The sequence below is a fragment of the Prenolepis imparis genome, unplaced genomic scaffold, assembly GCF_030444845.1.
Source record: "Prenolepis imparis isolate NDT839.2.m4 unplaced genomic scaffold, iyPreImpa1.0 SCAF_9, whole genome shotgun sequence".
NCBI lineage: Eukaryota > Metazoa > Arthropoda > Insecta > Hymenoptera > Formicidae > Prenolepis > Prenolepis imparis.
In genome coordinates this window covers 13,976,079-14,003,538 of record NW_028141167.1, presented here as the reverse complement: position 1 = coordinate 14,003,538, position 27,460 = coordinate 13,976,079, and the positions used below count along the sequence as shown (strand labels likewise).

Here is a 27,460-nt window from a genome sequence, read left to right as displayed (position 1 = left end):
AAAATAAATTATTTTTTTTATGTCGTGATGCGTATTTAATAGAGATATATAAAATTTGTTACTCTTTTGAAATTTTTGGATTAACAGATATACTTTATAGTACAGCCTCTATCTTATGGACATAAACTGCAGCGTTTGCACACAGCATATTCTCCACTTTGGTAAGCCTATCACGTTACAATATGACTCTCATGGCCCGATTTTGCATTATTTGCAATTTACTCACAGCTGTGTTTCTCCTATACCAACTAACAGCGTCGCATAATATTTAAAGTGAGGTGCTATGATTGTCTCATATATAATATACCTAGTATATTATACCGATATAAAATTATACTTTCTTTCAGAATTTTTCACATAGATGTAGGATTTTCTTTATCAACATCTATCTTATTTTTTTTTCTTTATTTTGATTAGTTTATTCATTGCATTTCTTTTAATTTTAAATTGCAACCAATTTCTATCGTAATGCTTACTTATGTCTCATTCCTTCTAGCCGCTGCTTCTCTTATTTTGTCTGAAAGTCATTTTTTCGCTTCTCATATTTTCGAAATTCTAAACTTTTTCCTAAATCTTATACTGACTAGTGGATTTACTATATTATTAACACATTTCTTCACTCTGACATTCTTTGACCTTGCTCTATTTTATATTTTCTATTCATCTTTCATAGAGTCTAATAAATTCGTCTACATTAAATTTACTATATAGTCGCTATCATTAAATTCTGATTTATATCTATTCTCAAATTTAGACTTACGAATCACTTGTACTTGTATTCTGTTATTAGCGAAAAGTAAATCGATAATTGTTTGGCTATCTTTCATAACTCTCGTCGGTCTATTAACATATTTTTTCATATCTAAGTTCTGCAGCTTCTTTGTATAGAACAAATCTATATTAAAATCTCCCATTATCATATATAATTTTCTTTAATTATTATATCTTTTAGATTCATTTCTTCTATTATATCCTCCAGAAATTTCACAAATTTATCATGTACTCGATGAATCATATATATTACCATTTTTTATACCTTTGTAAAATTGAAACAATTCTTTTGTATTTCTATTTTCAACATTACATCTAATCATACTATAACTCTATATGTTTACTTCACTATCTTTAATTTCAATAGTCAATCTATAAGAAGAGAGAGAGAACGCAAGAGCTTATTTAAAATCATATAAGATACCATAAATTTGATGTTATTTATGATATTAGAGCAAAATTATAAATATAATATGAGATTATCGATATGAAAATTACTTAAATTTTCATTGCATTACTTGACATCTGCGAAAATAAACCACATCGAGTTTTAATTCTATGAAAGAGCAAAAAGAAATTTTAACAAACGCGCCACACTATGTGTTATTCCGGCGACTAAATTTCCACCCTCGTTAACACGTTGACTGGTATATATGACTCACCCTGGTTACACTATATTCTATACACCGAGGCCATGTGGCCCGCACGTGGGTCACGAGTATTCAAGTTTCTGAAGCCGTGTAATCCACATCAGTAAACCACGCTTACGCTACAATGCTTTTCTATAGTGCTTTTGTGTTGGCACCAATATCTCACCTGTTCGTTTTAGCTCTCAGATTTTACATTTCCTTTTAAAGATATGCAATTTTGAGGTGGATTATAACTATTATTCATTAAATAATTATAGTAAGAAAACTTGGTTCCTACCTGTTTCCGAAATTATACTGTGTACAAACTGAACATATTTCCAAGTAATGGGCTGAATAATTAATAGTTACTTCATTATGATAGTTAATATGTTAATATGTTAATCGTCAATGTCGCTTCGTTTACATTTTGTTTACATGCACCTTTAATCTTATTTTAAAAAACCTACAGCAATATTAATTTTCTTCAAATCACATCGAAAAATGTATACAAAAATATAAATGTATTAAAAAATATATATCAATTAAGTATTCTTAGCAAAATAATGTATGTATATATAAGAAACATAAATAGTACAGTGGAACTCACAATAATGAACTTCGAAAAAGCGCGCAAAACCCCTTCCATACGTGTTAGACGCACGTGTGAGTAGCGTGAGTGGGAGTAAAACGGTACAATCACGTAACAATGTGTATCTGTTTCTGGATCAGTATAAAGAATAAATGTAATCGAACGGAAAAAATACAGTGGTGTTGGGCGTTTAGTGGCTCAGTGGCAAAGTGGTTTGCCTACTGAGGGAAAGATTCTAGGATCGAATCCCCGAAAACCCCTGATGTTTTTCCTCCTTATAGATTTTCAGAAGTAGAATAAAGTCAATGGTCCCCTTTGGTGGTTCTGGTTTGAACCAAAAGAAAAGAGGTTGTGAGAGTTCTATGAGAATTGAGAAAGCGTTGTGCCATTTCGAGGACGAATGTTTGGTCAAAGAACCGAACTGTTTAAAGAAATTATGTAAGCGAGCGGAGAAAATACGGTGGTTGGGGCGTGTTTAATGGCTCAGTGACAGAATGGTTGCCTACTGAGAGGGGAAAAGGTCCTAGGATTGAGTCCCGCTTAGAGGTCTCGATAATTTTCTCCTTACACTAAGAAAATAATGTGTGAATGAAACAATATCGCTACGGCCCTGAGTTTCGCGGTTTGGGAGTGAAGGGGGGACAACCTCGCTATTACGTTCAGAGCCCCGAATCGTGCGCTATTAAGAGGTTCCAGCGAATAATAACAGAAATTGCATTTCTCTTTGAACAACTATATTGCTAAAATCTTTTGCGCGTATTATATACATGTATTTTTTATCAAAAAATATTTTTTCTATTTATTGATACGAATTATTTGATAGATGAACTGGAATCTATCATCCAAAAATAAGCACAAACGACTATGTTGAAGCCGATTGCGTTTCCAAAACATATGTTATCATAAGGAATCATTGTTTAAAAAATTATTATGATACAAAAGGCATTGTAGAAATTGGCGAGACGTCTGGAAACATCATGAATATATGATAGAGCAGATTTGAACGGACAGATTGCTGAATGTTTTCTCAAGAAGAGAAGCAGAAAGAAGATAATGTTGAAAGGGATGAAGAAGATATGGTCTTTCCACAATTATAATAAAAAATATACATAGATTCTGCGCGTTCTTTGAGAGAGATTTGCGTTCTTTTAGCACTCCCTCAACGATCCTTTGGCATTCCCTCACCGATTCTTTCCTTCCTTCTCCCTCTTTATCTACCTACCAACTAACTGTCCCCACCCTTCGTCAACCGGCTGCCCCCACCGCGAGTTTGTGACTTCCACCGCAATGTATATACGTATCTTGTGGCACACACATGGAGGGAAGTTAACGAAAAGAGGACGAAAGATCAGTGTGACACCGCGCTCTCTAAGAGACAAATCCTTGCATGATTATCAGTTCGTGTATGTGAGATTTGTTACACATTAAACGTGTACACTCAATCGCATGCAGCGCGTGATATAATTTTCTTTTCACACTTCTATAAACACGCGACACATACGTGCGTGCATACATATACATAGAAATATTGTAAACGCTGGATATTCTCTATTGATAGCGGTTCGGCAGCGAATTTTGGAGCGGTTCGTGTTTCTTGCCTGTTCATCGACGCCGAAGATATCGCACTGAGCGAAGAAAATCATATATACATAAATATATATAGCCATATATATATTCATATATTTATACATCTGTTCGTATATACTTGAAATTAAACTTGGAATTACACCTTTGAGACAAGCGATTACAACTCACAAACACAAATTCATCAAGAATGTCGCACAATACGAAGAATCTCGCAATACCGGTGCACGACGATAGAATTCAGGTGAGTATATTTATATGTAATTTATTTTAAATAATATCAAAAGAATAAAAAAAAGAGTTTAATTTGAAATGCATAAAATAACTCTGTGAAATTACTTGTAAAGTAATACTATATATTAATTAAATAATCATATATTAAGTAGATATTTTCGTCAGACACGCATATATAATATTGTGTATTATATATATAAACTTTATATATATATATATTATAAATATTTTTAAAAAAGTATTTGTTATATATAAAATATATATAAAGCATGTTTTATATATATTATATAAACATATTATAAGAAAGATTATTTATAGATTCACAGTATTTTTAATAGCTCATTTTTACTTGAAAGAAATCATTTTATATGTGTAATGAAGTATAAATACCTTCCAAATGACAAAATGCTATTTATCAGAATATTTATAAAGTCAAAATAATATGTAAAAGTGTATATTTTTCATTTTTGCATTCTGAATAAATAATATTACTTTAATAAATATTTTAATGGTCACGACTACTCTGCAAAGAGTATACGAATGAGAAGAAGAAATATTATAAAAAATATTGTAATTGTTTTCGTTTTTGGTTTTTTTTTTTCATATTAAGTATTTAATTGGCACTCCCTTAAGTTAGACTAAATTATGCAACACTTGGCGCCATAAAAATTTTAATTTTAATTGCTAATTATAAAAAATATGATAAAGAAAATTATTTAATTTTACTTAAGATTACTTTTACTTTACGGCATTAATATATATAATACACGCATTTCTTATACGAACCTGCGTGCATTCGCCACGTGGCTACAATTGCACGCAATATCGTAAATGTCACTGATGCGCGCGACAGTATATGTATCTATGCGCGCGCGCACACATAAGAGACATATTAAGTCTACTTTGCGCATATTTTTTTTTTTCTATACTTATATATTTGGACATTTAAATTAAATGTCATATAAAACTAATAAGAATGGATTGCACGGAAAAATTTGATGCATTTTGCATTATACATGCACTTTTTGTAATGATGCACATGACAAATGTAATTAGATGCGCGCTTTTGAATTTGCCGAATTATAAGGAAGTTTATTCATATGATTTCTAATGATTATTTCGAGACTTCTTTTTTTCTGTATTTTTCATTGCATTTAATTTTATAAGAATTAATTGTTAATGATAAATATTAAAATTAAAATGTAGAAAATTATGCTTCGAGAAAGTTAATATTAATATTAATATATTAATATATTAATTTAATATTAATTTAATCGGAAAAAGCAATACATATTAAATATTTCAGATTAGAATATGTAGCATCTAATTTTAAAGACGAACAAGTTATTTATTTATAACAAGTTTATTTATTTTTTATAAAATTCGAAAAATTAAATATTAAAAAAAAATAAAAAATATACTTTGATCGTCTTTGATATTAAACGTCATATTCTCCTATATTCTATTATTGATCTATTATTGATGATACATTTTTGTTGTGCATCTTATATAAATATTATTATTACCATTTTTTTATTTTAAAGCAAAATTACTCTATTCTCTTCAGATATGCGCAGTATTAGAATTCTTGAGTGACTTAAATTGCTATCATTTATCGCTTTATTATTATAAACTGCAATATGAACCGTTTCCTGTGTTACGCAATATCAGTAAATCGATGACTTCGTTAATAGGCGATGCCGAGATAAGAAGAGATTCTCGTGAAATACGTCACGTAACGTTGAACTAACAATTTACAATAATGATCGGTTGCGAAATTCTTGATAGTCATACTTCTTATTATGAATCATCACTAAATGGAATAAAATTCGATAAAAGTTTCAACTTCTTTCAATTATAACAAATTGTGTAACAAATTACATAAAAAATGTAAACTGCGATTATCATTCATTATATTGCGGTTTATTTCGGAACTAAGAAACACTTTATCAGCTTATCTATCTAATCTTTTATTGGAATTCGAGAATCGATCACGTTTTATTAATAGAATTGATAGCGAATTTGGTTGGATGCATTGGGATACTCATTTGTTCAGTTTTCTGTGCTTAATTGGTATATTGAAAACTGGTATAGAAAACTGAAAAATGGCGCATCAGTGCATCTAATCGAAAATTTGCTAACAATTTTTTATACCGACATTCGATATTAACCGAACAAAAAACTATGAGTGAGAATGCATTTATAATTAGTGCGTCCAATTAAATTCGATATAACACCATTTTTTTTTAATATTAGATTAAGTTGCAATCATAGCAATTCATGATAAGCGCAATGGAAATCTAGTGCTCTCTTGAAAAAAAAAAGAAATCGGCATATATGCTTTAAAAATTGCGCGATAATGCTTAATATGCTATTTCATAGAAATCATAATTGAATTTGATCTATATGAACTCGCAAACAAACATAATCATATTTGGCTTTTCACAAAAAAAACTTAAAAAAAACTAAATTATGTATTAACACATATGTAAGTTCTTTGAATGCTGTTTATGTATTTTTAAATAAGATATTTTTACGTATTTTTATATACAACAAAGGTAGAAATACATATTGAATTCTTAAAGTTCAGAAAGAGAAAATTAAGGGAAAAGGCAGGCCTAAAAGAGAAAGAGAAATAAATAATAGAAAGTGATATGACATGAAAGAAAAGAAACAAAAATAGCACGAAATAAAAGAAATTGTGCGGAGAAAAAAAAGAAAAGAGAAAAAAAAAACTATGGATAAAAAGGAAGAATGGGGATTTATGAAACAAAAGAGAAGAAGTATTAAAAAAACAGAAGAAAGTAAAAAAACGAAGAAAAAAAAATACATATTGTGTTCTTAAAATTGTTGAAAATTTATTTAATAAAGTTATTGTCGACGAAGCAATATTTTTCTATTTTATCTAGATAGATTCACGTGACGGACGAATGTCACTATTTTGTATCGTGTTCGATCGAATCTATAGTTTCTACTGTGACCCTGATCGATTGGCAACGAATACAGTTCTCGAGACTCATTCATTTACATCGACGATCGATGTCACACGGTGCCAAATCATGTGCATAACGTCTGTCTCACAATTTAATCAGAAAACATACATAGATATACATACACATATAAGCAGCTATTTCTCGTTTCTACACATGACTCGCGAGAAAAAAGGAATTATATGTTTCAAAAAATTATTTTTATTTATTTTTTTTATTCATTAAAAAAATATTTGTCTAAAAATTTCTTTTATAAGAAAATGTTGCTTTAATATATTTATTCATCCAAAAAAAAATTGCTATACACAAAGAACAAAAACATATGGCAAGAAGAGACCCCAATGTTACGCGGTTGCTAAACGTGCGATGAAGAGTTAAGGCCCTTGCACAATGGTCAGACAACAGGGAATAGAAAATATCGTTCAACAGGAGCAGGGAATAATATCTAATCCCTTTTCCTATTGATAGATTAAAATTATTTTTATTTATTTTTTTTATTCATTAAAAAAATATTTGTCTAAAAATTTCTTTTATAAGAAAATGTTGCTTTAATATATTTATTCATCCAAAAAAAAATTGCTATACACAAAGAACAAAAATATATGGCAAGAAGAGACCCCAATGTTACGCGGTTGCTAAACGTGCGATGAAGAGTTAAGGCCCTTGCACAATGGTCAGACAACAGGGAAATATCGTTCAACAGGAGCGGGAATAATATCTAATCCCTTTTCCTATTGATAGATATTTTCTATTCTCTGTCTGTTCCTATTGTCTGTTGCCTGGCATGGTGCAAGGACCTCCAGGAGGAGAGCTTTACAAATGGCTATGTATGAGTGGCGCCTAATGTTGGGATCTCGCGCGCGCGGATTGGCCGGTCTTTTTTAATTAATTTCTCATTAATTATTGGGAAGATCGCAAAAGGGTAGAAGACTTTTCCATTCACTTTAATTCGCTCTACCTACATATAAGAGGTAGGATAATTATTACCGGACACTCAGTATAAATAGACAAGGATAAATAAGAAAGCATGTAGGAAGAAAAAGACGTTTCTTTATCCATTTCTTTTATATTTATATTGGAAAAACATGATGTGTTGTGATTTACAATTCTTCTCCGTTTCTTTATATACATAAAAGACTGATGCGGAAGGTTTTATTAATCCATCATTATTATAAAATATAAAAAATATAAAAAATATTTTTTCATATGCTCTTCAGAACATAATTTGGTCAGAAACTATATTTTTTTAAATTTAAGACACAATATTCACAGTTAAGGCATTTTAATTTTTTTAACAATATGTATCCGCTATTATAATAAATTATAAAATCAGTAACAATATTATGCTTTATCAATGATATATTTTCTGCTTTTTTCTTCTTCCACGTTAAAGAAAATATAGATGTGGCATATTCTGTATCACACTCAAAACAATTTGAATTTATTGAAGTTTTTTTATCAGTATAGTAAAATAAATCATATGTAAATGTCATTACTATTTTTTCAGATGGCAAACTCTTACCGTCTTTTTTATCTTTGTTTGAAAAGCCATAAATATACGTTTATAATTATACACCTCATTGTTTGCTATGTGTGACTTAACATGAGACACAATTTTATTTTTTGATAGATTCGATAATGACTTTAATGTAGATTAAAACAGTTATTATAATTTGTTGAATTATTTATTAACCCCCCTTGTGTGCTTGAAATTTTATTTTTGCAACTTCATCCTGCTGATATTGATTTTCTGTTAGTTTTATTTTCGTGATTGTCTAGTCTGTTTTCTGTTTTAATTTTAATTTCAATTTTATTTTCGTTTGTGCTTTTTTTATTGAACTGTATAATCATTTGTATGTGTAGTTTTAACAATTTTTTTTTTCAAGAACCACAACTATTATTTTTAAAAAATCACGAACGAGTAACTTTATTTAAAATATAAAAACAGCTTATTCTTTCTCTGTGCACAAACTTAATAAATTTCTGCGCAAAGTTTGTATTGTGTACATATGATGTTGACAAGTAATTGCCAGGAAGACATAATCAAAAATTCTGAGAATTCGTTTTTTAGTGAAATATCTCTACGCGGTGACAATATTTGATAGAAATGACAGTAGTAAGTCTTTCTATGGATCTCTTTTAATCTCTTTTTCCTAGAATTTTATTAATTTTTTTTACTCATATCATTCGTCCCGTATATTCAAATGACGATAATTGCCACGTCGCGTCGTCTTTGTAGCGAAAAGTTCCATGTCTAACGACGGATGGCAAGTCACACCAGTACTCTACGTCATGGAAATTTCCTCAACTGACACCTTTCCTCTCCCTATCTCTCTCTCTTTCTCTCCCTCTCCTCTCTCTTTCCCTCTCTCTTTTTCTCTCTCTCTTTCTCTCTTTCCTATCATGCAGATTTCCCCTTCTTTCTTACGTTCTCTACCTATTACATCCTTCCGTCCCCTCTTTCTAGTCTTCATCTTTGTCCCCGCCATTGCTACTTCAGCGAGTTTGATATGCCTGATGCTTTTTAGCTTCTCGTCGATGACTTTGGCTAACGGCCCCTGATGGTGTCTTTTTTGCTATTTTCTTCAAAAAATAATTACAAGACATAAATGTCGCATATGCCGCATATTTGCAAAAAACGTATTAATTATAGTATATATTAATTATGCATCTTGCATAATGGCCTCATATTTTCTCATATTAAATAAATTATTTTCCTTAGTGAAAAACAGAATATATCAAATAATTCGTTTTGTGTATTAAATTTTTTTGCAAGTTAAAATCACAATTTGAGATGCAAATAAAGAGATGAAAAACTTCATAATTTAATTCATCAAATATAGATTTGTCGATTACTTTGAAAAAAATTGTATACCAGTTTGTATGTAAATTTTTAAAATAAAAAACAGAGAAAACTTTTTTTTATCTTATAAGAAAGTGTCGTTTAAGGCTTGTATCTCAAACTAAAGATTGAGATAAAAATTGCATTACAATTAGTGAAGATTGTTTAATTACATAATGCAATATATTGTGTGTGAAAAAGAGAGGGGAGGAAAGATAGATAATGACTGATATGACTAATATTTTATATTTTTCTTCAATTTCGTTTACAACCCATGTAGAAATTTATAAACAGAGACTGTTGTTAAAACAAGATCCAACTGTTAACTAATAACGAAACGACATTAGTTAGCCGATGTTTGTTTACTTATTAAGCTATATTGGATTCTGTTAATAAAATCAACAATTTCTACATAGAAAAATCTATGAAAATATTGTGTATAAAACAATACTGAATGTTTCGAAAAAAAAAGACTGAATTAAAATTTATTAATCTAATTATTAATTTAATGACAAATTCTTTAATCAAAATTTTTTTAGTAAAAATATGTAGCTTTCTACATTAATTTAGTGTAAGGTTATTATAAAGAATAGACCAAATCAAAATTAGCCATTTTCTTATCTTAAGAGAGAAATCCTCCAAAGATTAATATATCAGATATTCTTAATTTATAAAAATTTGTAAAAATATAAACGAAATGGAATTTATTTTTACATTAACAAAAAATATATTAATTTACATATATGTATAATGAATAGATTTATAGATAGATATAGACATATAAAGCTAAACATGAGGCACGAGACCTCTGGGTCCTGAACAAAAGTTATGTTAAAAGTTATGTTGCACGTTGTTTACTCGTGAACACTTTTCTGAAGTCACTCTTAATTTTCGAGCCACTTCATCCATTCTTCTAATAAACTAAAACCAGTGATGTGCGTTTACACGTAAAAAAATAATTTTTTATTTTTTACGTAAAAAACGTAAATTTTTACGTAAAGAATGTAAACATGTAAAATATGTAAAAAATTAGTAAAGAAAGGTTAGGTTAGGTTAGGTTAGGTTAGGTTAGGTTATACTCTTGTACTCTTGTCTTATGAGTTATGTTATGAGTTTATGAGTTAGGTGACGTTATATTATGAGATTATGACATGAAATATGACTGATATGTAATATATGATTTGTTTTTGTTTTATTAGAGTCTATAGTTTTCATTTTGTTTCAAAGTTTTTATTTTTATTTTATATATAAATTTTAAAAATTTATCACTAAGAATATAAACACTAAGAATATAAAAATTTATGTTCTTTGGAAAAATTTATGTTCGTGGTTCGTGTGCATTTAACCTTTTGTACTATTACTTTTAAAATAAAGTAATATAAAGTTTGTCCAGTTTATATAATTTTGTTAGTAATTTAGGCTATTTTTTACATTGTTTACATTCTTTACGTTTTTATGTAAAAATTGTAAAAAATAAATAAGGTAAAAAATTACGTAAAGAATGGACGTAAATTATACGGCACATTCCTGACTAAAACCATTCAATGACAAACACTACACTGTATTGTAAATTGCAGCACTATGTAACTATATACATTGCTGCAACAAAATGTCCATATAACACCAAATAAACGATCCACATAAAAAAAAAACATATGACCGTTTGTTATTAACAATATACATTCTTTGCTTTAGAGGATGTTGTGGTAACACTTAAGAATATCTTTTGTAAGAGGGATTTTATAGTATACAATCTTCTTAATTCGTGAATACAATTCTTTCAGTGTACCCATTATCCTTTCAACTTCTGCTTTATTGTCTTCAGTGACAAAGCATAATTGCACGAATCTGATTTGTCTGAGTCTCAATTCGGCTAAACGATACAACTTGATAAAGAGGGCCAATGCTATTACTAACTTAAAGTTTAACAGCAATATGCGTGTTGCGTTTATATATATATTGTGTGATACTATTGTATGTTTCTTAAATCTCCTTCATAAACTGCTTTTCACTTGCTACATTTTCACTTATTGAAGTAATCTCCAAATTTCTTGAATTTATTGTTATATGTGTAATACATGTTCGCATTTATAAGATTATAATTAGCACGATTTTTAAATAAAATTTTAATTTATCGTAATTTAAAAATTTTTGATTCTAATATTTCTACATTTAAATATGCAGGGTGTTTCATTTTAATTTGGCCCCAGGCAAAAAGAATCTCTGAAATTAAGCGAAACACGAAAAAAATGTTAAAATAAAAGTTCAAGGGGGAAAGAAGTTGAAGATACTGACCTTTCCTTAAATAGCGATTTCATAGGTCGTTTGAAGATCATTTATGTTTTTTTAAATGGAACTACCTTAATTTCTTTATTAAATTTCTTTATTAAATCGATTTCTCGCAATATTTGGCATAAAAAGTTATTAGGATAGGATGACCAAGAAGTGAATAGTTTACGAGACATTTTATATTTTATTTTAACATAATTTTATATAAGCTATGAAATATCTCGACGATCTTACCTCAATACTTTTATGCACAAAATAATGAGAGGAATCAATTGGTGTAAAGAAAACACATAGTTGTTTATAAAAATAAGTGTGTAGCTGCTATAGTTGTAAATTACATACTTTTAATCTGTTTTCTTTACAGCAATTGATTTCTCTCATTATTTTGTGCAAAACTATTGAGGTGTAAAACTATTGAGGTAACATCATTGGAAAATGATTATTTTATGAGATATTTCATAGTTTATGTGAAATTATGTTAAATTAAAGTATAAAATATCTCGTAAACTATTCACTTTTCGGTCATTTTACTCTTATAACTTTTTATAGTGAATATACATATATATATATATATATATATATATATATATATATGTATATAGCCTTATACAATACAATTTACATATATCTATCATTTTCAAAAATGCGTCTTAAGACGGTTATATATTTTCTAACCAAGTTTAAAACTATTTATTAATTCACAATTTAATTTATTTCAATATATATAGCATAATAAAAAGAACCATAAAACATTGTTCATTTCTGACATCACAATCCAATATGGCGTTAATGAATGAAGAAGAGCGTCTTAAATTCGAAACAAAAAAATTGAATTTATTAAATTCTTGCGCGTGTTAAACAAAACTTTTGACATAATCTAGATTTCGTCTCGCATATACTCCAGTTTGAGAAGCACTGCTGTTATAATATGCATGCATAATTCAAAAACCGCGGCAGAAATGAGAGTGCTAAAATTCCCACGCGAATGCAAACCGTATAAGTAACGTACCGTTTGTCGGGATGAGGATGTGACGTTACTGTTAGATTTGTTAATTCGCTATTTCGTCGCTCTGTCGCCACCACTGACCTCCCCCTCCCCCTCGCCCTTCTCTTTCTCGCGCCATATCATGATAGTTGATAAGCGTAGAATATGTAGATGAGACACGAGGCAGGAGAATAACACACAATGGCATTCACAGATCGGTCCTTGCAATTCATGTCGTTATTGGAGTCGGCATTGAATATTACACGCTTTGTGCAGAAAGAAACGCCGTAGCCTCGACCTTTAATATGTCGTAATTTCATCCAATAGAGAGCCCATTACGCCGATTTACGATTCGCTTATTAACAACGCAATCTTATATTTAGATAGAGCTATATTTGACACTTGAACCGGCTAAATTTTTCGTACGTATAGCAGTCCCATACCAGATATGTCGTTGGCGATGATCAAATTATTTGTCAAAGTTATATTGTCAATATTGTTTGATTAAAGTCCAAATTTTGATCATTGAACGGAAAAAATCTCTTAAATTTGTTGATTAAAAATTTTTAATTTTTCATCCTTCTTTCCTCTCCTATTTTCTCTCTTTTTTCCTCCTTTCTTCCTTCCCTTTTTTCTCTTTTCCCCTCCCCCTCTTTCTCTTATTTTCTCTCTCTCTCTCTCTCTTTACTTTTTCCGAAACATCTTTCACACAATTTTATAAATCTTTTATTTTAAATTTATTTATTTATTCAAAATTGTTTGATTAATTGATATTGATTTATAAGGATGTTCGAGAATTTTAAATATAATTAATGAATTTATATGTTAGCAAATTGTATTTTAGAAGAGAAAAGTTCAAAAATTATAAAAATATTATACATTTAGGATAATTATATAATAAGTTAATATTTTAAATTTCAATCATTTTTAATATGCGACTTTTTTTGAAACTTTGAGGCTATATTGATGGAATTATAGAATTTTCTGTGATATATATAAAATTCAAAATGGGGGAGGGGGGCAATTTTAAAATAATGATTTAATTCAGCGATTTAATTCCTTATTACAAGTCTTTATTACACTTCTAACTGAACAATCTTTTTTTTGGGGGGGGGGGAGAGAATTTTGAGGTTGCTGTTATTAAATATTTGATATAAAAAATTCGAAAATAAAATTGGCGAATTCAATATCGCACAGATTCAGATATCTCCTCTATAACATTTTTGTAGGTTGAAATATTTATAAAAAAAAAATTAATGTTTTTGTAATGACATTTTTATATGCGTCTATAGTTATTAGTTATACTTATACTTATAGTGTATACATAATTCTAAATTATTACAATATTTGTATACATCTTAGCAGACATTTCTTTTTATATTCTATTATATTGTTATTTTATATTCTATATTCGATTACATTGAAGTTATTGAAATAATATATGATGTAATGCATGCGATAACGCGAGCTTTGTAATATTCTAATCAATTTATAAATAATCCGATCTATCTACAGATAAATCTTATCTTTTGTGCAATCATCGAGCTACAAAAAAATCGCTTTGATGACGAATTGTTATTACGTTGCTGTCACACAAATCACCTTTTTACGAGTAGTAAATCGGTGTTAATACGTTGCCATCGCAATTTACATACTATTAACACGACAAACATAATGCTGTCGCATTTCGTTCCTAGTTTTTCAATATTAGCTGCTTCAACAATTATTAGCAACATGACAGCAAAACTTCGCAGACAGTTGGCTACCTGACGATATTTTCATATCAATATTCATTTAATGATTATCATGACTCGGCTTTGTTATCTCTTGTATATCAGTGTTTGCTCGTAAAACGTATATATGTATATTTCACAATTAATGACACATGCAACGATCGTGCGATTAGTCTTCAAGGCCGTAGCTCCCCCGTTTCGATATCGCTTTATCCCTTCCTTCTTCCTGTCAGCTGATTAAGCTAATTCACACTTGCGATTACTTTCCGAGATTTCCGTTTCCTTATCGTATGATTAAAGCCACGCGCAATCATGACGGTATATCATTCATTAACATTTCGTCACGTGCTTATACAAGTCGTAAGAATGTTGCTGTAAAGTCTCGTGAATTCTCAAATAATTTCAATAAAAGAACCATTATAAGCACGAGTTATTTATTTAAATAATTTGATGATAAAATATATTTTTATTTTTAATTAATTAGTTATTTTGAATTATTTTCTCATTAATTATTGCAAAAATCGCAAAAGAGTAGAGGATTTTTAGATCATCAAAAAATATTTTACGAGAGATATTTTTCATAATTTAATATAAAATTATGTCAAATTAAAGTATAAAATATTTCGTAAATTATATATTCAATTTTTGGCCGTCCTACCCTTATAACTTTTTATACCGAATATTACGAGGAATCGATTTATATATAAAAATCATGATAGTTCTATTTAAACAAATTAGATTGATCTTCACATGATCTTGAAAAATGATCTTGGTTAAGATTCAAGATTATCAACTTTTCTTCCTCTCAAAACGCTAATAAATTTTGTTTGAAACATTTTTTGCACGATGTTAAGTTTAAGAGATATACAGTCGTTTCCATTAAAGTAAGACTATCCTGTATAAATAAAGTTATCTCACCCATTAATTCACTCGTGTTCACGATACATATATCTCGAGTTTGAATTGCGTCACAAATGGATATAGGTACGAATTTTCTGCGCTTAAATATAAAATGATGATTAATGGTCAGATATAATCCTCTAAAATTCGCGAGTCGAGTCGAACTGTGAAAAAAGAAGATGGCCGATAACGAGGTCCGTCTGTCACACCGTTCAAACAAATTCTGGTTAAACCTGGTTAGCAGTCAGATGGTCAGATGGTAGAGAAGATGCGCGGCTCACGTGAAATGCAGACGGCGCGTCTGTTTGCTCTTCCTATTTTCGTAAGTCGTTCGGTATATAAAGAGTCTGTCCTCGGGCATTGCCAAAAGATTTGGCAACCGGTAGTCATTTTTGGCGCCGCTCACGACGCCGTACATAGAAGCGAACCGGATAGTGGCGTTTTGCGACATCCACCAGAATCACCTAAGTCACCAGTGAGGATATGCTATTCGGTTCCGTTGGTCATAGACACTCGTCGTCGTCGTGACATGTTCGTTTTATGCCGTGTTGACGTCGATTTTCGCATTCTTGTCCGGACACCGTGGACCATAAGTGGGGTGTCTTAAGATAGATCTCTCTCGTTCTTGCCTCATCTCAGGCGTATCTTCGTGCCACACACGAAACAAACGCCTATGTGGACGTAGAGATCTAGGGATTCTTCTTCGATTGCTCCCAGAGAGGGATATTGTTCTCCAACAAAAATTTTGTTTCTTCTAAGTAGTACCACCGTTTTTATGTGTTTCATGTGTTGTCTACGATTGTATCGATTGATTGAAGAAACTAGTACATGTGGTCGGGGTACTTTGGTGTTCCAAAAGTGAACCAAATATGGATAACATCGATAAATGATTACTCGTGCATGTGGTACAAGTGACGTTTTGCTTCCGTAGAGTCTTAGAAGTGTGTTTGCGCGTATTTATCAAGAATATATATTTCAAGGGTGAAGAAGAGCTTCCATGAAAGCTAGAATGGGGAACACTGATAGTGCCCACGATGTGGAAATGAGCTCGCTGTCGGCAGTGGAAGACGATCATCTCCACATTGGGGTGAACATGTTATACGAATATGTGTATATGTGTGTGTGTGTGTATTTTCAATTCGCGACATTAAATGAGTTAATTTGCCTTACCATGCACTGTTTGATAAGAGCTATTCGCTGCATTATCGAAAAATTTATTATCAAATATTTAATTTGATTGATAAACCATTTCCTTTCGGTTAATCGTAATATCTATCAAATGAATTAATTTGTTAAATGAAATTAGAGATTAAAAATTCTTTTTTTTCGCTGATTTATCTCGAATTTACCATCATTGAACTGACTGATTTTTTATAAAATCTTAAATACAATTATATAGTAAAACACGCCGATAAATAACAGAGTGTATGTAGGCCAAAGCATAGCTATATCGAAAAGGGTACACGTACAATTTTTTAGCAATAGACTGATCTATTACATTATTAGCATTTATTATAATATTTTGTGCAATTGACTGACTTTCTCAACTTGTTCTGTTACAGAAAACGGCACTACGTCCGATGATAGCGGAATATGAGCCAAAGAAGAATAGTGTGAAAACAGAACTCTCAGACGTGATGCTCGTCAAGTAAGTCTCAAAATTTCATTAAGAGAAATCAACACGAATGAGAAACAGTTCAATGATCATAGTTGAACGAATTCTCATTATCTGCCTATACCACGACCAATATATCATCACCATTGCTTTCTTGCTAAAAACCCAAAAATGTTCAAGCAAACGTGAGTGAGAAAAACCCGAGGATCATATATTGTGCATCTACATTTTTTCGTTAATATATATATGTATACTGTTTCATTTTCTCTGTGCTATGTACACATTTTGTATTTATACTCTGATTATTTTTTTTTTAATTTACTTACTTTCGTTTATTTCTCTTTTGTTTTGTTTTGTCGTTTTGTTTTTATCGTTTTAAACTATTCTAATCGTTAGTTACCACACACACACTAATCGTGCATACCGCCTGATCGCTGACGTAGAATTCGTAGCGTAGTTGGCACCAGGGAAGCTTGTGACAGCCGCTTGTTGAATCTTGGACGAGTGCAAAATTGTTCGTTTGTATGCGTATATAGAAAAACAGAGATATATGTACATACATATATCGAGTCAGAAATGCCTCTACACATGAATTTACGCACGTGTCGAAGCATATTCGACGAATATTTCTAAATATTTCCTCATCATCAATTGATTGTTCGAGAGAAACGCTGTTCTTGAAACAAAATATTATTATTAAAACAATTAAAATATTATTAAAAATATTAAATATTATTAAAAAATATTATTATTTTATAATTATTTGTTTCTTTGAACAATTAACAATCATGATGCGCAAATATTTATCGAGATAAATATACGAGTCGAATATATGCCCCAATAATGTTGTGCAAATTCATATTTAAGGCATTTCTGATCCCTGTATATGTATGTATCTGCTTATTGTGTCATGTTTTTTCATGTCGCGCAAATGAAAAATACATTTAATCTAAGAAATTCATTTAATCTAAGCAAGATCTTTTTAACTCTCAAGACATAACGAGATCGATCTGTGAAACCTAACCTGTGTCTAATTTCTAAGCAATCTCCAAAATTATTTTTGTCTTAATTTTTTTTCTCTTTTATTCTCTTTAATAAAAATTAATTAATAATTATCTCTTTAATAAAGATTAATAATTATTTTTATTTTACTTTTATCTTATTTTTATTCGTTACACTTTCAAAAAGTTTAAAATTAACATTTTTGCTTTTAAGTGAGCAATAATTGAGAAATTAAATGACTAAAAGTTTTAATCAATATTACTGTAACAATGAGAAATATAAAACGATAATAAATTATATTATGTCTTGAGAAGGTTAAAACTAATACCGAATTTATAATCTCAAAATAATTTTACCATTTTTATTTTACTAATAACATAAGAAAAGTTACCTAATAAATAAATATAATAATAAGTATATCTAATAAAATATATATAATAAACTATTTCAACTTGGCAAATAAAGAATGGACGGATAATTGAAAGGCTTCTTCCTCGATTATGCACAGAATGATAAGATTAATGCAATAAAAATCATGATTATAAAATAAAATATTTAAACACATTACTCTATTTTTTAAATAGATTATACTATCTCTCTCAGATTATACTATCTCTCTCTCAAAATAATTATTAATTATTTATTAACTATTAACAGTTAATAATGTAATATTTAGAATTTGAGGAGAGATGTCTAAAAATAAAAATTATTTATTATCATAAATTAATTATTTTATAAATACATGTATTCTAAAAATAAACAACGGACAAACAATTAACGATTTTTTTTAATAGTAAAAATATTTTTTCTGCTTTCCTAAATGTCGCAATAAAAAAAAGTAGGAAAATATAAGATATAAAATCGGATGTTTATGCAAACGATCGATTTTCCTCGTAGATTTAGCGGCGATTCAACAAGGAAGTCTTTGGCTCGTTTGCGCTCAAGACGAAACTCCTTTTTCTGCTGTCGTTTTACTTATCTTGACGTAATAATTTTTTTTTACACGTGCGAATTCTTCCGACCTTGAAGTAGTTTAGCGTAAATTGTTCACGTTAAACTGATGGTCTTTTAATACTTTACGCTTATATATTTATACGCACTATTACAGACTTCTTTTTCAATATATTGCGATTTTTGTATTTTAACTTTACTACTAATACTAAATTATAATTAATTATACAATTAATTAATTATTTATACAATTAATTATTTAACAAGAAAACCGACCAATTTTTAATTCTACTTAATTCTCACACATACGCTCCTTTCGCTTCATTTTCCACTTATTTTATGATTTTCAAAGACTTCGTCGTAAATTATCCACATAGCCGAATATACATTGCAAAGTGCTGCATATGTTAATAGAATTCCAGAAGCAACCGAGCATGAGATCTGCTAGCTTTTTAGCATTTTAGCATTTGTCGACAGAAATGCAACAGAAAATGAGCAGACATGCATCGTAATATACTAGAAAAAAATGCTACAAGAATTGAATAGAACTTGCCTTGGTATAAAAAGAATAGAATTTGAGTATTTTTGCTTGTGTATGTGTTGGCGCTTAATATATACTTCAATAGAAAATAAACCGACATTAAGTATAACATGACGTCACGACACGTTAACAGAATGTAATTAGAAATGTGTTTACTACAAGAATGTGAACGGCAAAAACACAGCATGGTCTATTGTTATGGTTATGAAATAATAGCAGAAGCGGGGATGTCATATATAAGATGCGTCAAAATAATGTTATATTCTTTCATTCATTGTTAGGTATGAATTTTATAAATTAATTGTTTAATTTCAATTATTTATGAATTTAATTGAGCCAATTCTATTTTATTGGTATCTATAGGATATAACTACGATGTAACATATATTACTATACATATTACATTTGTGAATAAAAAATTACAAATAACTGATGACTTACAGATAATATCTAATAATATTTTGTTGCACTTATATAACAACATTAATAACATTAATATAACTGCCTCTCGTGAGTGTTTTATCTTTATTATGTTTTTGTCGTTACTTTATGATGACAGAGACTTGCTCGATTTCTTCTGTTAAAGTACTTGATATAATAGGCTGTGCTGCATTTTAATCATCTGTATTTCTATTGTCACGTTATGACAATAGAGCAGATCATGTTTGGTTTTTGCTGCCTTTCTGTCGTCAATGTCCGATATAGTCCAAAAATTCAATATTTTTGCTACGTAAATATACTGTCATAATATAATAGCATACAATATTCGAGTTTTGAGTCATATACTTTTGTTTAAGTATATATTTACTATATTATCTTACTATAGTATATTCTATTTAAATATATCTAATAAACATGAAAGAATATCATGAATTATATATAATTTAATTGTGTGTAATATTTATTATAAAGAAATATAATTTATTATAATTAATTATAAAGAAAGATAATTTATTCACAAAATATCAGGGATAAACGAATAAATGTGTAGAAGAAATCAGTTTTGCCGAAGATCTCATATTTCATCTGTTTTCGATCTCTTTCTCTTTCTCTTTCTTTATCTTTCACATATACACATCATATGATAAAATATCATATAATTAGGTAGCTTTATGTATGCACTTTTAATTTTTGTGACGTAATGAATGTTATTTTTGATGTGTATAAAATATAAATATCAAACGAACATTACATCCATAAGAAAATGTATTGTCAGATTTCACCTCATCAATTTACATCGTACTCTCTATCGTCACACTCTCTTATATTATATATATCTCTCTCGTATATATTATATATATCTTATAATTTATGACGCCATTTTCTCGCGCGAAAGAAATGCAGCAGAAAGAGAGAATCGTTGCAGTTTCTCCGTGGATTAATCGAGAAGTATACTTTGTACACAGATCATGCGGTATGCAAAAGCAAAATGTTCCTAGAAGATTTAAGGAGAATAAAGGATTTGTCTCTGTCTTTATTGTATAATATGTGCATTTATATGATTCCAGACAGTATAAACTCCGGGCTCAATGAAAGTGCTCTCTGCAAATAACGAAAGAGAATAAAAAAAAAAGATATATAAATCATTGAGAAAAAAAAAAGAAAATACGACACTCTATCGGACTGACGCTTTTAACAATTTATTTTTTATAAAAATTCACGCGACTTCGACTTGCATATAACGTAATAATGAGACAAGATCTCATCATCGGACAGTTGTAGAATCCGTCGTGATTAAATGCCGAGACGTTGGAATCGATTTGGCAATATAGATTGTTGAGACGTGTGTAAAAATGTGTATAAAAAAAAAAGAAAAAATACTCGGCCAAAAGTGCAAAAAAAAAATTCGGCAAGCAAAGGAGGCTTGTCAGTCGTCGTACTGCGTCGTGGCGCTGGTCGTCGCATAGTGATGCAGTGCGGTGGTTGCAGCTACCCCTCTGTATGTATGCCTCTGTTACCGCGTCGCGCGTCTGAACTTCATCTCTTCACGTCATGTTGATGTAACGCGTGATGAGAGAGAGAGAGAGAGAGAGAGACACGGACACACACAAATTCTCTAATCCAGAGCTTTCTCAACAGAATGCAATTTTGCACGACTACGAAGAGAAACTACCGCACCTAAAAAATATGGGTATCTATAATACCTATCTATCTACACACTTGTCTTCTTCTTATTAATCTAACCCAGCAGGGTTGGGGAAGAATAATGCGTTACACTTATGTAACATCGTTACAATTATTTATTCTTTTGGTAATGGTGTTACAAATTTTTGTCTGCAACGTAAAAAGTAATATTTTTTTCGATAACGAATGACAAATTTAACAGTTATGTTGATCGTTGCTGTTCGAACCTACGTGTGGCATGATTTTCATACAAATAAGCACACATAAACTCTTTTAAAATTTGATGAATTTCAATAAATTTTATCAATTTTTATTTTAAATTCTAATTACGTAATTCTTTCAAATTTTTATATATTTAAAACAAATTTGACTCGTAAATTAGCGAATCGAAATTTTGAAATTAGATAAAAGCACAAAAAGGTGATTTTAGCCATATTTATAAAAAAAATCAACTTAGGAAAACTTTTTTTTAATTTACGCTTACAAAATTTGGAGATTTTGAGAAATCAAATTTTTTGTAATTTTGTTCTTGAAACAATTTTCTCTATCAAATATTAAGATTTAAAATTATTATGCACTTTATATTGATAGCGATATCAATATCACAAAATTATATTGTTTTTGTTATATTTTAATATCAAAAATATTTTTATGTGTGTATATTTTATGTATAACTAACCTTGTAATAATGTTGAAAAAAGTAACGAAAATTGTAACGATTCGTTACTTTTACATAAATGTAACGATGACGATAATAAATTATTTTTTAAAACGCGAATTACTTTCATAAAGTAAATTTCCCAACTCTGACTTAACTTAATCTAATCTATCTATGTACATAAACGTATACACATATTCTATTTTTATTTCTCTCTGTTTCACACATATGTATACGTTCACACTCTTTATCATAGTGCACACATACACATACACACACTGACATCGTATAAATTCATTACTCATATATTCATGCATTTCCGATTCTTACTACAAATCGGAAAAAACATATTCAAATATATTATAAGAGGTGTTTTTTTTTTACGAAAAATGAAATGTTACCAATCATATATGTGTCCCGACATTTCTGATACTTTCCTCTGATATTGCTAAAAAAAATGAAAATGAGGCAAATTAGTTCGTAAAAAGGGAATAATAGCCATTTTTAATGAGTTTAAAATTGAACTGAAAAATTTGCCTTAAGTTTATAACAAACTATAGCACATTAAAAATTTAATTCTTCGCATATCTTAATATCTTCCACAGTCACACATAAATCATTCCAGGAAGATTTTAATCGTGTTAAAATATTACAAAAATTTGAAATAATTTACGAAATTTCAAGTTTCTAGAAATTAGCTACATTTTTCAAATTCTAAAAAATGTTTTTTGAATTTATATTACTTTGCTCTAAAAGTAGGTTTACGTAAAAAATTATAACTTTTTAATGAGAACATGAAAAAAAATATTAGGATTTTTTAGTTTTGACATAAAGATTTACAAAAAAATGAGAAAAAAGTTAACTCTTTCAAATAGTTTATCATTTGAGCACATAAAAGTAAAAAAAAATTACGATAAATATGACGTTTTTGAGAAATACACTTTTTTATTTTATTTTAATACAGAAGATTTATTTATATTTATTATTAAAATTATTGTGAAACTCGAAAATAGCTACTTTCAAGCGTGAAGACGTCAAATTAATGACGTCAAAAGTACAAATAATTGTAATAAAATAAAAATAATCATTTTGCATTCAAATTTATATTTATATATATTTAAAAAAGTTAATAAGTATATCATAAACATATATATATATACATATATAAAATAAAAGTAAAACTTACTTGTGAAAAAAGTAACTTTAGGAATCACATATGGGTCATTTATGGTCACTAATATATTTTTTTGATATTTGATATTTTTTTTGCGTCACTGTTGCGCAATTTCCTCTCATAAAATCTTTTTGTGAAAAAAATTCTTTCTCTTCTGAGTAAGAAAAGAGACCTTTTTGTAACTCGAGATTTTAAAACATGAATGACCCATGTGTTGCTCTCAAGAATCAAGATAGAAACTTAGTAAACACAGTTATACATATTACTGTTATTAAAGATGCAACAGGACTGAATATGACAAACAATATTGCATAACTATTATCTTGGTTATCGGTCATTTCTTATTCATAAATATGTAACAAGTAATATATAATATATAACGTATGTTACATCGTAGTTACATCCCCATATAGCATAAACGATTGGCTCAATGTAATTCTCTCACATAAATAATAAAACAATTAAATTTAAATAATTACAATTTTAATTTATTTAATTCATAAAAATCGAGAAAACTTAATTTGTATAAATAAGAATTAAATTTATTTTGCGTTTTAATTTAATCGAATCTATTTGCGCCTCAAATATAGACAATAAACAGCAATTTTATTTATCAGGATTATACATCATCAGAAAAATTAAACTGATACAAACAAATATTTTTAATATCTTGTAGTAGTCGCGCTTTATAGCCTTTATATTCACTCGTAGCAGAAACTTGAATATCAAATAGTATACGCATATATAGCGATAAACGAAGACATTATAAACTGATATTATATTGCAGCAAGATTTTATTATACAATAACTGTTAAACACTGCATAATAGCAAACATAATATATTTATACGGTTTTATACAATTTATATAATATATAGTATATAGTATATAATATATAGTATATAATATAGTATATAATATAATATAGTAATATATATGTATAATATAGTTATTTATATAAATAATATAGGTAATTTATGTTACATAATACTTATATATAACTGTTATATTATAACAAACAATATTTACTGTAAAAAAATCTATGACACCGACATATCATATTTTCCACTGGAATCGTTTGCTTGCTATCATTTGATGATTTTTCTAGAGTCGTGCGTCTGCGATCGTGTATGAATGCAGAGAACGCAAGAATGGATGCGGTAACAGGAGCCATTGTTTATATTTGTGGCTGCGGAATGCACAAATTCAGCATTCTTAGTGTTGTTATTGCTGTGAAGTTTTGATAATAAGATGAAATCACTTATAAAGCTTTGCTTCAGATTCCAACCAGCAATTGCAATTTAATTTATCCAATTCGGATTGAATAAAATTTCACTAAAAACGCGTAAAATTCAAATTTTCATAAGAAATTGTGAAATAGACATATCTACAAAGAAATTATGCGATAAAAAGCATCTTTAAATCTTCTCTCATTGCAAAGCAAAGTACCCGTATAAAGGACAGCTATTAATATATTTTAGATCCAAAGTGTAATCTTTTTCTATCAGTATAATTTCTGATTACAGAATTGTGTTCTAGCAATAAATTAAGAATATTAAACAAATTGCTAGAAATTGCACGAATAAATAAGAAATTATCCATTTACTGCCTATTTGAGGCGAAAAAATCGGACTTAATTTTTTATGTAAATCAAATCAAGTTTTATGAATTAAATATAATTTATTTTATTACTTATCTAATTACGTTTGAGCAATTGTTAGTAAATGGAATATAACTATATGATGTAACAACGATATAATATGTGTTATATTATATCTTACATTTATGAGCGAGAAATTAAAACTAACCAGTGGCTTTGCAGTAACACTTATGCAATATTATCTGTAATACTCAGTTGTGTTATACTTACATAACATTAGTATAATAGTGTTTACACATTTTGTTCATCAACTCGTCGATTTAAAAAAAAATCTTTAAATATTGTATCGTCGACTTTGTAAATTTTACGATCATGTTGATCAAGAGAATCTCTTCGACCAAAATAATCGAAAATAATTCCACAGAGATGAAAGAAATGGTAGCATCCTTGTAGAACACTTTTATGTATATATACGTAATTTATATCCTATTCTCTCATTCGAAATCGTTCGCTGCGATTATTATATCCTGCGATATATATTAACGTGGCCGGTTTTCCAGATACAAATGCGAAAAAAATGACGTGCCCATTACGGTCACAAATGGCTCGACCTTGCCGCTTGTGGAGCGACCGACCGATGAGGAAGCCGCCCTTTACAATCCATTCGAGCATCGGAAACTTGTCCATCCTACCTCGGATCTCGACACGTTTATACATCTGCTCAAGGGGAGCCTTGGCACAGGCATACTCGCGATGCCGATGGCCTTTCGCAATGCCGGCCTCACCTTCGGTCTCTTCGCCACATTTTTCATCGGCGCAATCTGCACGTACTGCGTTCATATATTGGTAAAATCCGCCCACGTCTTATGCAGACGGTTGCAGACGCCTAGTCTGGGCTTCGCTGATGTAGCAGAGGCAGCTTTCCTAATAGGACCCGAACCCGTTCAAAAATACGCCAGACTTGCCAAGTAAGTGTCGTTATTATAAATATATGTATAAAAAAGAAATAGGTTTTTTTATAATTATGTAATTTTTATTTAAAGGAAGCCTAAAGCCTAAAATTTTTAATTAAAATTTTTTTTAATTTTTAACATAAAATCGAGAGGTTCCAGCTTTGTTTCTATATATATGTACTTTAATCGTGGAAAAGCATTTATTATTCTATTCAACCAATAAAAAGAAAAGGGTGCAGAAAAATATTGTTCTGTCGGTAATGGTCAGCATCCCCTTAAAATACATATATAGAAACAAAATTAAAAAATTAAATTTTTTTATTTTTAACATAAAATCGATAGGTTCCGGCTTTGTTTTTATATGTACTTTAATCATGGAAAAGCATTTATTATTCTATTCAATCAATAAAAAGAAAAGGGTGCAGAAAAATGATTGTTTTGTCGGTAAAACAGGACGACATTGAGATGCCCTTAACCTTTCCCTTTTTTCTTCTTCCTTTTTTTCTTGCTTTCCTTTTTCTCTCTTTTCTTCTCCCTTTTTCATTCTTCTTTTTCTTCTCTTCCTTCTAATCTCTTCTCTTTTCTAACTTTTTTCTATCCGCTCTTTTTTCTTCTTTCTTCTTTTTCTCTTTCTTCCATTATATCTTCTGCTTTCGTATTACTGCTACTAATTTCTAATATTATCAAATATTATTTAATGTTTCAGAGCGATGATCAACTCGTTTCTCGTGATTGATCTGATCGGTTGCTGCTGCGTGTACATCGTCTTCATCTCGACTAATATTAAGGAAGTTATAGACTATTACACGGAAACGGACAAGGATCTGCGGATGTACATGGCGATGCTTCTACCGCTGCTCATTATTTTCTCCCTTGTGAGAAATCTTAAATATCTCGCGCCATTCTCGATGGTAGCGAACGTGTTGATTGCCACAGGCATGGGTATTACCTTCTACTACATCTTTCACGATCTGCCCACCATCAGTGATGTCCCAAATTTCTCCAGTTGGGCTCAACTGCCCCTCTTTTTTGGCACTGCTATCTTCGCCCTTGAAGGCATTGGTGTTGTAAGTATGCTTTTTATTTATTTTCTCTTTGAACAAATCGCTTCATAAGCATTGATGTAACAATTCTGAACATACTTAGTATATATATACTTATAATTAATATATCTATACCTATAATATTTGGAGAATATGTATGCAATTTACTTTTATATCTAGTACTATCTGGAAAATAACCCAATTAGATTTAATCTCTGTTGATTTCAACATTTCATAAATATAATCATTTCAAA

At 29.4% G+C, this 27,460-nt stretch overlaps 1 protein-coding gene and 1 long non-coding RNA gene across 5 annotated transcripts in view; one reads left to right on the top strand and one right to left on the bottom strand.

The window, feature by feature from the left end:
* The window catches only part of LOC145941132 (uncharacterized), a 90,628-nt gene that overhangs the window by 18,306 nt on the left and 44,862 nt on the right, over positions 1-27,460 (bottom strand). The window lies entirely within an intron of this gene.
* Positions 3,298-27,460, top strand: part of LOC145940157 (proton-coupled amino acid transporter-like protein pathetic) — a 29,871-nt gene continuing 5,708 nt past the window's right edge. The window contains exons 1-5 of one of the 4 annotated variants that reach the window (XM_083045061.1): positions 15,815-16,451; positions 16,527-16,633; positions 17,109-17,194; positions 25,771-26,178; positions 26,870-27,230. In XM_083045061.1, the coding sequence (XP_082901187.1) occupies positions 16,544-16,633; positions 17,109-17,194; positions 25,771-26,178; positions 26,870-27,230 (945 nt within the window). In that variant the 5' untranslated portion in view covers positions 15,815-16,451; positions 16,527-16,543. Of the gene's footprint in view, positions 3,818-15,814; positions 16,634-17,108; positions 17,195-25,770; positions 26,179-26,869; positions 27,231-27,460 lie in introns of those variants that run through there. The other 3 variants (XM_083045062.1, XM_083045063.1, XM_083045060.1) reach the window with 3 other exon arrangements.